Source organism: Nomascus leucogenys, chromosome 23, assembly GCF_006542625.1.
Source record: "Nomascus leucogenys isolate Asia chromosome 23, Asia_NLE_v1, whole genome shotgun sequence".
NCBI lineage: Eukaryota > Metazoa > Chordata > Mammalia > Primates > Hylobatidae > Nomascus > Nomascus leucogenys.
The window spans coordinates 13,203,164-13,216,735 of NC_044403.1; the positions used below are offsets into that span (position 1 = coordinate 13,203,164).

The 13,572-nt window shown below is 37.8% G+C and overlaps 1 protein-coding gene across 6 annotated transcripts in view; it reads right to left on the reverse strand.

Moving 5' to 3' along the window:
• The window catches only part of SLCO1C1 (solute carrier organic anion transporter family member 1C1), a 55,642-nt gene that overhangs the window by 26,697 nt on the left and 15,373 nt on the right, over positions 1-13,572 (reverse strand). For all 6 annotated transcript variants that reach the window (XM_030804724.1, XM_030804726.1, XM_030804727.1 and 3 more), the window contains 4 exons: positions 11,369-11,493; positions 7,944-8,090; positions 6,021-6,119; positions 975-1,220 (listed from right to left, as the gene is read on the reverse strand). In XM_030804724.1, coding sequence (XP_030660584.1) covers positions 975-1,220; positions 6,021-6,119; positions 7,944-8,090; positions 11,369-11,493 — 617 coding nt within the window. The remainder of the gene's footprint in view (positions 1-974; positions 1,221-6,020; positions 6,120-7,943; positions 8,091-11,368; positions 11,494-13,572) is intronic.

Sequence of the window (13,572 nt, forward strand, 5' to 3'; positions counted from 1 at the left end):
GTAGCCGTGCCAGCAGGACTTACAGGGCTGGGGCCCATTGTCACAGAGTTTGGGAGTAGTCCCAGTGTGGCGCACACATACACTATGTACGGTAAGCCACTGGCATGCATCAAGCCTGCGAGCTGGCCAGGTTCAAATCCAGACATAGGCACTCATTTCTACAGACATGCAGTATAGATTGTATTAAAGGTAAGAGTCAGACAAGAACAGATTCCTCTAACTGATGTGGGCAAAAGATGAAAAGAATGAGAATACTCCCTCATCATCCAGCTGGGAGCCACAGACAGGACATAAAGACCTTCACTTTTCTTGTCTCTATTCCTCAAACTTAGCTTGTGGTCAAAGAGAAAGAAATATGAGAGTTATCTCCATTTAATATACAAATTTTAGTGTTAGAAATGAGCATTGGTCTCCTCCCTTTTTCCTATTATGTAGCCTACCAATTAGACGTGAAGAATTTCTATAAATGTAAATACGGCTTGAAGGGACAAGAAGAGGGGGACCAATATCATGAGGGGCTGCTCATTTCCATGATGGGGGTTCATTAGAACACTAGGTTTTTGCCTACAGCACACTTACCCCTTTGATCATTGGTGAGAGACATGCATTGATACACATCTCTCAAATGAATAGATCTTATCTGTTGAAAGGCTGCCAACCTTGAAGATTAAGCCTTTTATTTCCTGTATACACAGAATTACAGGAAGCAGCAATCCTGGGTAGAGACAATTGTAGGATCTAAACTGAGGAGGTGTGAGAGGGTGGAGACATCAGCAGGAAAGGCTGTCAAGCCTTTTCTCTTTGGTCATGTACTGCAATCAGTTGTTTAGTAATAAAGCTGATATCAATTTCCATGTTTGCTTCTGATATGGTTTCTCAATTTTTTTAATACATGAAGGGAAGAGAGGGATATAATTTATAAATCTCCTTAAGTCCCAACAGAAAAATGAAAATACTTCAAGAATTTGACTTACCTCTTGCCATTTCCATTATTTTTGCATTTTCTCCCTGGGGTGTTTGGTAGTCTGTGTGGTCATCTATAATAAACTTGGATTTCTCAGAGGAAGAATTAGAATCCTCTCTACTTTGGGATCTTGGTAAATTCTTTGGTAAATACCAGAAAGGCACAGCTGCAAGAAGACTTATGATTCCTGCTATTAGATAGCCAAGCCACCAGGCTCCTACCCACTGGGGATCTTTTGGGGTAATGGTTATGTGATCTGAAAGACAGAAGGGATGGCTAAGTAATACAAACAGCAAAGCTAATATGTTAAAATAATATACTTAAAAATAAATTCTTGCAAAACTCTGTAACATCATAAAATACCTAATAATTCATCTATGCTATTTTTTTATCTGCATCTTATCACAGGCATACCTTGGAGATTTTGCAGGTTCAGCTCCAGACCACCACAATGAAGTGAATTTCACAATACAGAATCACATCAATTTTTTTGTTTCCCAGGGCATACAAAAGTTATGTTTAACTATACTGTAGTCTATTAAGTATGCAACAGCATTATGTCTGAAAAATGTACATACCTTCATTTAAAAAAATGTTATTGCTTAAAAAATGCTAATAATCATCTGAGCCTTCAGTGAATAGTGATCTTTTTGCTGGTACAGGATCCCATCTCAATGTTGATGGCTGCTGACTGATCAGGGCAGTGGTTGTTGGAGGTTGAAATGACTGTGGCAATGTATGAGCATAAGAAAATGATGAAGCTTGCCACATAGATCAACTCTTTCCTTCATGAAAGTTTTCTCTGTAGTATGCAATGCTATTTCATAGCATTTTTACCCACAGTAAAACTTCTTTCAAAATTGGAGTCAATCCTCTCAAACCCTGACACTGCTTTATCAACTAAGTTTATGTAATTTACTAAATCTTTTGTTGTCATTTCAGTAATGTTCACAGCATCTTCATCAGGAGTAGATTCCATCTCAAGAAGCCATTCACTTTGTTCATCCACAAGAAGCAACCCCTAATCTGTTCAAGCTTTTTTTCTTTTTTTTTTTTTGAGACGTAGTTTCACTCTTGTTGCCCAGGCTGGAGTGCAATGGTGCGATCTTGGCTCACCACACCCTCCGCCTCCCGGGTTCAAGCAATTCTCCTGCCTTAGCCTCCCTAGTAGCTGGGATTACAGGCATGTGCCACCACGCCCGGCTAATTTTGTATTTTTAGTAGAGACGGGGTTTCTCCATGCTGGTCAGGCTGGTCTCGAACTCCTGACCTCAGGTGATCTGCCCGCCTTGGTCTCCCAAACTGCTGGGATTACAGGCATGAGCCACCGCGCCCAGCCTGTTCAAGCTTTATCATGAGATTGCAGCAATTCAGTCGCATCTTCGAGCTTCATTTCTAATTATAGTTGTCTTGCTGTTTCTACCACATATGCACTTACTTTCTCCACTAAAGTGTTAAACACCTCAAAGTTAACCAGGAGGGCTGAAATCAATTTCTTTCACACTCTTGCTAATGTGGATATTTTGACCTCCTCCTATGAATTACAAATGCTCTTAATGGCATCTAAAATGGTGAATCCTTTCCAGAAGGTTTTAAATTTACTTTGTCTAGATTAGAAATCACTAGAAATCATTAGAAATCACTATTGATTGTAGCTATAGCTTTGTGAAATACGTTTCTTAAATAATAAGACTTGAAAGTCAAAATTACTCCTTGATCCATGGGGTATAAAATGGATGGTATGTTAGCAGGCATGAAAACATTTATCTCTTTGTACATCTCTATCAGAGCTCTTGGGTGACTAGGTGCATTGTCAATGAGCAGTAATATTTTGAAAGGAATCTTTTTTTTTTTTTTTTTCTGAGCAGTAGATCTCAACAGTGGGCTTCAAATAGTAAACTATGCTACAAAAAGATGTGCTGTCATTCAGCACATCTCTATTGTTCTGGTTAGAGCACAGGAAGAGTCTATGTGTAGGAATTTCAGAATGTTAAATGAGCATTGGCTTCAACTTAAAGTCACCAGTGGCCTTAGCCCCTAACAAGACAGTCACCCTGTCCTTTGAAGCTTTAAAGTCAGAATTGACTTCTCCTCTATGGCTGTGAAAGTCCTAGATGGCATCTTCTTCCAATAGAAGACTATTTCATCTACGATGAAAATCTGTTGTTTAGCATAGCCACTTTCATCAATGATCCTACTTAAATATTCTGGATAACTTTCTGCAGCTTCTCCACTGGCACTTGCTGCTTCACCTTGCACTTTTGTGTTATGGAGATAGCTTCTTCCCTAAAACCTCATGAACCTATTTCCGCCAGCTTCAAACTTTTCTTCTGCAGCTTCCTCATCTTTCTCAGCCTTCATAGAATTAAAGAGCGTTAGACCTTGTTCTGAATTAGGTTTTGGCTTAAGGAAATGTTGTGGCTGGTTTAATCTTCTCTCCAGACTACTAAAACTTTATCTCAATAAGGCTATTTCACTTTCTTATCTTTCATGTGTTTACTGGAGTATCACTTTTATAAATTCCTGACAGAATTAACATTCACAACTTGGGTAACTGTTTGATGCAAGAGGCCTAGATTTTCGCCTGTCTTGGCATTCAACATGCCTTCCTCATTAAGCCTAATCTTTTCTAGCTTTCCTTTTAAAGTGAGAGACATGCAACTCTTCCTTTCACTTGAACACCTAGAGGTCACTGTAGGGTTACTAACTGGCCTAATTTCAATACTATTGTGTCTCAGGGAATCGGGAAGTCCAAAAACAGAGACAGGAGAATGTCCAGTCAGTGGAGCAGTCAGAACACATGCAACATTTATCAATTAAATTTGCTGTCTTATATGGGCACAATTGTGGTGCCCCAAAACAATTACAATACTAACATCAAATATCACACATCACAGATCTCCATAATGGGTATGCTAATAATAATAATAGCTTGCGATATTAGGAGAATTATCAAATTGTGACACGGAGACCCAAAGTGAACACATGCTATTGGAAAAATAGTGCCTATAGACTTGCTCAACACAGAGTTGCCACAGACCTTAAATTTAAAAAATATATAGTATCTGCAAAATGCAATGAAGTAAAGCACAATAAAACAAGCTATGTCTGTATTTTCTCTATTATTGAAGGAAAGAGAGTGCATTTTGGAGCAAGATACTTTCTTTTGTTCATTAGATTAAAAATATAGTCTAAATCCTGGAAGAGGCTTCATGATTTTCAAACTGTGCTCTGGGGTTCTGCAGAGAGACCCCTGGTAGGAGCAAGGCAACCCATGGGGAGAACTTTGAAAGCTGAAAACCTCATGTGGCAGCACCACTTTCGTTTGATTTACATATTGAATGTCTGTGTGAGATTTTACTCGAAGAGTTATGCCCTGCACCCTCCAGTCCAAACCCCGTGGAAACCTCTCATTATGAAACTAAATTTGAGACTCATTCAAATCAGCAGAATATTTTTTATTAAATGATGGTTAACAATACTTCAGAGCTAGATATGAAGCAAGATTTGTATGTGTAAGCAAAACTTTAGTTATCTTTTTATTTTTATTTTATTTTTATTCATTTAATTTTTTGAGACGGAGTCTTGCTCTGTCACCCAGGCTGGAGTGCAGTGGCGCAATTTCGGCTCACTGCAAGCTCCGCCTCCCGGGTTCACGCCATTCTCCCGCCTCAGCCTCCCGAGTAGCTGGGACTACAGGCGCCCGCCACTGCGCCCAGCTAGTTTTTTTGTATTTTTAGTAGAGACGGGGTTTCACCATGGTCTCGATCTCCTGACCTCGTGATCCTCCCGCCTCGGCCTCCCAAAGTGCTGGGATTACAGGCGTGAAACACCGCGCCTGGCCTAGTTATCTTATTCATCATAAAAACTTTTTTTTTGAAATCATTTCTCATTTGACTAAAAAGTAAGTATTGACAGGTTTTTGAATCACACCAAGTGGGTGTTGTTTTTTTCCTAGGCAAGAACCTAGAAAACATTTCATTATATTCTCCCATAACACTCTGTGAGAACGAAATAAACACATGGCCCTTGACAAGTAGGCTCAACTACCACTGCATTATACTGGGTAAAATGCTTATACTAGGTTATTGCTGCATGTTAATTGTTTCCCCTTATCAATTTTCCTCTGTACTGCTCATCGCATCTGTACTTTCTTGTCTTTAAAATCCATCAGTGGATTTTAAACTTTGTGAAGTCAAGGAACTCAACTGATTTGTTCAGAGCTGTAGAATGGCACCTGGCATAAAGTAAATGCAAAATAATTGGACAGGAACTAATGAATGAATAACATTTTTGAAGCTTGACTTGTAGTTTATTTGATTTAAATGCAAGAATTTTGCTTTCTGTTTTAACATGCGGACTTCCAAATGCAATTCCACGTTTGTTTTTTAAGTGAAACTTGTTTAGTTTGTAACGGATCTCTTGGAACTCTTGAAAAAAAATACTGACAAATGCCATCTATTTCTAGAGGGTGCATCTCCCAGAGATAGAAACAAGTTATTAGCTACGGAAAGATCAGTGTCCCCTCTGCCATTTATTTCCTACACAAGCAATATCCCAGAAGAAAAGCCAGTCTTGCTCGATAATGTGTTAGAACATGCTTCCACCTAAAAATGACTTGTAGAGTAAAAAAAAAAAAAAGAAGGGCTGTTTGGTTGCCAGTAGACTTTAAATCCTTGGTCTTTCTGTCAAGTCCCCAAATACATTATCAATTGACATAACTGTAATAATGTTGACACACCTGAAGCCAACAAGAGCCAACAAGTAGCTGCAGTTTTCAGTCTTAACTATGCTGGAATGCATTTAAACTGACAAATCAGAAGTGAAAAAGGATACATCTTAATAACAAACCATTGGTCATCCAGTTCTAATCATCACCTATTTTTCATATTCCATTTATTAATCTGTATAACTATATTAATAATAAAATTTTTAGTTTATGAAAGATTATGACTGTCATTTTATAAAAAGGCAATTTGATAATTTCCACACTGTTCCCATTAAAACTGTTACAGTAACTAAAATAAATGAATAAATAAAAAATAAACTCCCTTACCTAGGTTTACAAAGCCAATGTCAACATATAGTTTGGCACATAATGAGCCTAACAGGAAACCAAAGATTGGTCCTATAATTGCAACCGTCTGCACACACCCTGCACCAAGAAATGAAAAGGAAAAAAAAAAAAAGCTGTCATTACTTTGATAAATTAATACAATTTTAAACAAGAAATGTGTGATCCAGTCAGTAGCTCAAAATGTTTTAACTCATTTGCATGAGTCTAGTCAACTTTAAAACCACATTGAATCAGGAAATAAGTCCTTCACTGCTTTGGGAGAAGAATGAACAATTTTAAGGCATTAAGTATGTCTTAGTAAGAAAATAACATTAATACTCTGAGGAAGTTAATTTTCCAAAATGGAAAAAACTTTTATTTCCTAGGATTAGATTCCCCATTGATAAAAATTGGAATTGTATTAATTTTGATAGTCTGTCAAAAACATTTTACATTCAGTTAAGCATAAGACTTGTCTTGACATTCAAATGGATTTCTTCCACCTTAGTAAAAAAGTGCATCCATTCATTTTGAGGTTCTGTGGTATCATTAGTGAGAGCAGAACCTATACAGATCCCCAGATGCAGCTAGCAAAGGTGCTAGGATTTGGAGCAGGAAAAGTGCTCTCTGGAACCCTCTTGACCATTCAGGCCAACCTTTATAGGAAGGTGGAACAGATGGCCTAAAGGACACCATTTCTAATAACCAGAAAGGTAGTTCTTCCCTTCCAAATATCTCCAATCTGTCTTTCATTTCACCACAAGGTTTAAAACACACATATTCATGGGAGATTAAGTTAACTGGAAGAGCAAACAGCAGTTACCAGATACTTTTTGGAACAGAGGAAAAGAGAACAAGCCCTGAGCTCCTAGAGAAGGAGGGGACACCTACACACCTGTATGCGTCTCCTGGCTGTGACCTTTGACCTTTCCTCCAGTCTCCAGAGTAATTGCCTAGTGCAAGTGATGAAGTGTTTGTTGCAGTTCCAGTTCCTGATTTTACTGGAGTTTTCTGTTAGTTTTCTGTTAGAGTAAGAGCTGTGATCTTAACTATAGCCTATTTGGGTGTAACCAGCACCCCCTGGAGTCCTGCAGAGCATAGCCAAGGCAAGATTATACAGTGATCCTAGCTGTAGCGCCCCTCAATGAATTTAAATCTTGCCTTTCTGTCCCTGAGTGTGAGGCCTCTAAAAGACCAGAATTTCAAGAAATCGAGACTGAGGTGTGTCAACACCATAGGAAAGGGTAAAATAACAATTAAAAAAGGAGAGACTGACATGTATTTCTAGCTTAATATTAAGACATCAGAGGAAACCAATAAATGCTGTTTAGATGCGTCTTACCTTAGGATTTTGCCTCTGCTATATTATTTTGGTTTTTGAGATTTTTAGCTGCTGGTCTATTTACTGGGATGTGTTCCAGAGATGAGGTAGCCTCAGGCCTTGCTTCTATTTTTTATATACTTTTCTTTATCCATTTCTACCTGCTTTTAAGATCTCAAGTTTTCTTGTTGCCTATCCCTCATAGCTTTAAATAATCAGGGCTTATGAAATGGAAAGCAGTTTCTAGGGCTCAAGAAACAAACTTTTAAATAAACTGTCCAAATGCTTTAGCTGTACAGTTAACCCACTAAAAAGAACCTATGAAACCTGAAGCCCATGAAGATACTTTCACAAGGTCATACGTCATTGCAGTTGAGCTCGCAGTTATTTTCTTTTAATCTGATGTTCCTTTTCTAATGCAATAGATCCTTCTGTGGTGTCTTCATCAGCCAAATCTGAACTGTGCACTTCAGAAATGTGTGAGCTAAATAAAGGAGTGGATATGAAGTACAAAAAGCTTCCACATTTAATTTAGCATAGAGTGGAATTCAGAAAACTAGACACCCTGCTTCCCAAGAAGTGAAGCAATATGCCAATATTACCAATATAGAAAGCTGCATTGTCTTCACTGGCAAAATCATCCAGGTAGGCAATGCCCAGAGGCTGAATGGGAGTTTCTCCTATTCCACGAAGAAGATTGCCCAGGAAAACATAAATCCACATGGAAGAGCTTGTGTCCACTTCACATTCTTGAAAGAAAGGCAAACCAGAGGATTGAAAATAGATCACTTTAAAAGTTAAGTATTTATTCTGCATTTCTACAGTGTATCTTAAACTGAACTAGAATGCAGGAGTTTTTGTGCAATAGTCATAATTTGATGGGAGTTTGGTCAAGTTCTAAAAATGTAAATCCCCAAAAGACTTCACCAAGGAACTCTATTGCTTCTTATTCCTGATCCCTTTACTTTTATTCTCGCTCTCCTTCTCATTTCATTCCTACCTTGAGCTATTTGAGTTCCCACACTACAATGACATTCAATATCTATCTGGGGCAAAACAGAAAATTTTGAACAAAGTCTTTCTCACCTTAATTTTTAGTTCTTTTGAACAAAGTCTTTCTCGCCTTAATTTTTAGTTCTATTTTTCAGCAGAAATCACAAGTAATCTTATTGTTGACCCAGTTTTATCTGAAATTCAAACTTTTATATGGTTGATATTCCAACATTTGGGGAGTATTACCTACATTTATATTTGTTTGTTAGTGAATAAGCATTTTTAGGACTCTGGAAACAAATTTACATAAAAATTATAAATTCCTGTACTTTAGCAGTATAGTTATTCCAACAAAAGAAATCTTTTGACAGCATTTTTAGAGTAAAATTCAAGGCTAACCATTTTTAAATGCTTTCGTAAAATTCATGTCTTAATATGATCATGTGCACTAGGATAATTACCCTCATATCATAAATGAAACATAGCTTTGAAGGTTTAGGTGCTTTAATAAAATTGATAATGTTAACCACCTCCAACAATCATCACTGCTGAGTGTTCTTTCTCTGCTACGTGCTGAACTAAGTGGTTTGCAGGCATTTTTAAATTGAATCTTCCTAACAATCCTATAAGGTAGGAGTTATCTTTACCTGTTAATAACTCTTAAACTAATTTTTGATTGTGAAGAATAGATTATGTGAAGAACTAAGGTGAACACCTTTGGGCAAGTGAATCAGACTGCGTAACTAACAGAAAAGACTCCTTTGCACTCATGTGGATTCTATCTGACTCTGCCTCTTCTAGAAAAGTTCAAATGACCATGAAATTTTCACTTGTCTTCTCTGGATTTCGATTCTGCTTCCAAAAATATGATATGAATTCCTTTTCTAAAAATTAACTCTAATGTATATTCTAGCCCTAGCAATTGTATAATTTTAAGAAGCTTGTTGGTAGGCGAGTCTTCTTGTAGAGAAGTGTAGACACCTTAGGTCTGTGCTTTTTAATTCAATAACCATAAGCCACATGTGACTATTAAAATTGAAATTAAATAAAATTAAAATTCACTTTCCTGTCACACTAACTATATTTCAAATACCCAATAGTCGCATGCAGCCAGGGGCTACTGTATTGGACAGCAAAGATATAAGACATTCCAATCACAGATAGTTCTGTGGACAGCTCTGCAGTAGAGTGTTGTAGGGGAGATGAGGGTTGTATGTGGAGCAGTTTTGAGAAGATCCTTATCATCAGCTTTAGGGTGAGCCTTGTGTCCACTATGTCTAAGGAAACAGACTTTAAGGGAACAGGACCTCGCCTGAAGGAAGGAAAACAATTGAGTTGCGAGTCATTCTCTGTATCTGTCTGCTAACTTCTCCCTTTATTAAACGCATTTTAATTACTGAGTCTAAGCCCTATGTTTCACCTTTCACCTTTTTACATTGCAGGTTTAAATATTTCCTAACTAGTTGTGCTGTCAAAACAAAACATCTTCCCTGACTGTACATTGTATACAGATGAAACTACAAGCCATTCAGTCAGCTCCCTGCCTCCTTATTTGAACCTAAATCATATTTATTATATTTTTACATAAACAAGGCTGCTGTTCTTGTCCATTGATTTGAATGCATCCTCCTGAACATATCTATTACCCCCTTTCATATTCTCCTCTTTGTCTAGAATGCGTTCCTTCTTTTCCCACAGCGGGAGAGGGTAAACTTTTTACATTTCTGTGCTCTCCCCTTCCTTCCCCTTCCACATTTCCATATGTTTCTAGTCCTTTGGCCCCTCCATTCAAACAGCCAGGGTTCATTGCCTGGACAAAAAAGACATCTCAACAGAATGTACTAATGAGAATATTAGGGGAGTGAAAAGGTCTTGTGGAATAGATAAGAGATTTGGATGGATGGCAGGTATATATTAATTTTAGAAAGGCTTCTATTCTGCCTGTATACAATGTGGTTCCTCCAGTTAGGCGTAGCGGGTGAAATTGGGAGGTGGCAGGGAAGGAGTGTGGAGCATATTGATGCTGAAGGGAAGCTGAAGGTAGAAGAGGGATTTGCTCTTCCTGCCTGTACTGAGTCCTAGAGACACAGTAAACACCTATGGATAAATTCATGGCTACTCTGAGTAAGGAAAATCTGTGTTACCTCGGCCAGGTGAAGCCCAGGCAGGAGGCAAGACTCTATTTCAGTCTAGCTCAGCATTCCTGCCTTTGACTCATAGGACTTCCAATGTCTACAGTGATACAGAAGAGAGTACTCCCATATTCCCAAGGGTGTCTCAGACAAAGCATTGCTGTGTTGTATGCATCAGCCATCTGGAACACTAGACGCTTTGATAAAATTCCTGCATCCTAGCTCAGGTGAAAAATAGAATTATTTCCATGTATCTAAGATGGCCAATTCTGTACTAGAGAGAACTGCTGTGAGAAAAAAAGTATGAACATGGACATAAGATGGCCCCATGGTGACAAGTATGAGCAAACAGTGTGACCACAGGGGTTTTAGATATGTAAGCTGGCAGGGAACTGATAACACCAAGAGCTCCCACCACAGCTGCCCATTTTATTCTTATGTAAGCTCCCTAGAATTTAAACAAGTCCTGGGGACAAAAAGGGAGGTTGGGGACAAATTGAGATTACACTTTTGCCATTCTGACAAAAAGTAGCTGAACACAGAAATTAAGTCGACTTATGGGAAAAATTATATTTCTTTCATATCTGAGCAATGGATTGAGAGTTGTATGTGCTAGTTTCATCCTGCTTTCAAAACCCACTTATTCAGAAGCATTGAAAGATTTTCCCAGGAACTATCAATTAATGCTCCTTTTTTCCATAAGATTTGATCATCTGGTATATTTTCTTAGGATCTAATCATATACTGCTTTATATTCTAGGAATTTTTATGGCACTGTGATATCTCAATTTAAGTAGTAAAGCTTTTGGGAGCAAAAATCAGATATTTTTGTCCATCCTAAAGCACATATAAGGTCTTTTTTTAAAAAAGCTTGCTTAGTCAAGTTAAAAAAATGATCTTACCGTTACTTATTTTGGATTTTGATTTTTCCATAACTGAAACTGGTAATTGACTGCTTGACTCTAGGAGACACGGAGAGATGCTGAGAGTAGAATTGGAGGAAGGAGAATATCTCTCATATTTGTACCTGTATAAGAAGAATGTTTTCTTATGATAGACTCATTAACATCATACTAAGAATATTATGTGTATGCTACATGAATCGTTGGGGTACCAGGTTGAGTTTGCAGCTGTCTCTGAACCTAATTCACCAAACCAAGCCAGCGTTTAACAGCAGATTTTCGCTGAAGAGGTAGCCAGACCATCTGGCTCACAGACTCTACACGAAGCTTGTCCCATCCATGGTCTGTGGGCTGCATGTGGCCGAAGATGGCCTTGAATGCAGCCCAACACAAATTCATAAAGTTTCTAAAAACATAATGAAATTTTTTTCGCAATTTTTTTAGCTCATCAACTGTTGTTAGTGTATTTTATTTGCGGCCCAAGACAATTCTTCTTCCAATGTGGCCCAGGGAACCCAAAATTTAGACATTCCTGCTTTACACCATACCTGGGCCAGTCAATTAATGACAGAAAATAAAAGTAAAAAGTACTCTTAGAGGCTCGTCTTAAAGCATACTAGTGACTATAAATCACCTCCCCTCTAGGTGAAAAAGTATTCAACTCGATAAAATCATGATTTTTTCCGAGTCAGAGAAAGAGCCATAATTGAACAATGTATTGCCATCAGCATACTTTATTTAGAGTTGTAAATTTAGTAGAATTACAAGGCTGATTCTGGGGAATGGAAAATGACACATGGATTTTGTACCATTTATCCTGATAATATTCTGCTTGTGCTCTACTGCTTACTAGTATAGCACCAAGTTACTTCTAATTCCACCCTCTGCCGTCTTTATAAGGTTATGATAGCAGCTGGGATAGAGAGCCATTGCTTAGTGGGCAGCCTGTGATAATGCTAATCTACAATCCCCCAGCTATACTCTTGCACTCAAATTATCCTTCATATGCCATGTTCTCCACACTCTTTGTACCCCTTGGGGAAGAGGTATCTGGTAAGAAAACATCTCAATATCATCTTGATTCTCATTTTATTCAGGCACTATTTGGCTAAAGACTAGTAATCACAGGAATATGCTTTGGCATATTAATAGTAAAGAACTCCAAGCTACTTGGGAGGCTGAGGCAGGAGAATGGCATGAACCCGGGAGGCAGAGCTTGCAGTGAGCAAAGATCGTGTCACTGCACTCCAGCCTGGGCGACAGAGCGAGACTCCATCCCCCCCCCCACCAAAAAAAAAAATAGTAAAGAACTGTTTATTCAGCATGGTAAGGAAAAGATGTACTGCATTACTAAAATATTCAAGTTGATAAACAGGTTACCTTAAATCTGTTTTGTGCAATCTGCACCTCAATGGGTTCCTGAACCCCACTGAAAAAGTAAGAACATTTTTGTATGTATGTTTTTATGTGAATGCTTAAGAGAAGAGGGTTACAGGTTTTATAGTTTTATCAAAGGGTTCCTTGACCATAGTAGGTTAAGAATCACTTAATGAGGTTAACTGTTTTCAATTCTTAACTACACATGAGAACATTTAGCATTGAAATCATGGTAAATATAATTTTTATATTTTAATAAAATATAATTGTTAATAATTACAGAGAAACCATTGACTGTTATGATGCTTCAAGACTATTGAAGTAGGTATGGATGGTGATCATGGAGTATTTTGAAAATTTTTCATTATTTTAACTCAGTTCCTTCTGTCAACAGGTTACTGTTGCAAGCATCATAATTATTTTGATTTCAAATAACTGGCAGTTTATCTAAATGCCACTTTTGTTGCTAATTGCTATCTGTGATACTCTAAAAAAATTAACGTTTAGGTTTTAATTAACCGAGTTGTAAAATGAGAGCTATGGATGTGGTCTGTACCTATTGAGACTCTGTTGGAGAAGAGACAAAAGTGTAATTATTTACATCTGGGACTAATATTATAAATGCTTTTATATTAGGGGCTTCAGTTCTGACCCACGTTCAAATCCTGACTGATGCACTCTTGACTTTGATGTATGAAATTTTGCAGTAGCCTCCTAAATAGTCTCCCTGCTTCCAAGCTTTCCCACCAGAGTAAATTCTCCAAGCAGCAGTCAGTGTAATCCTTTAAAAATATAAGTAAGATCATGTCACTCTACTTAAAGCTTTC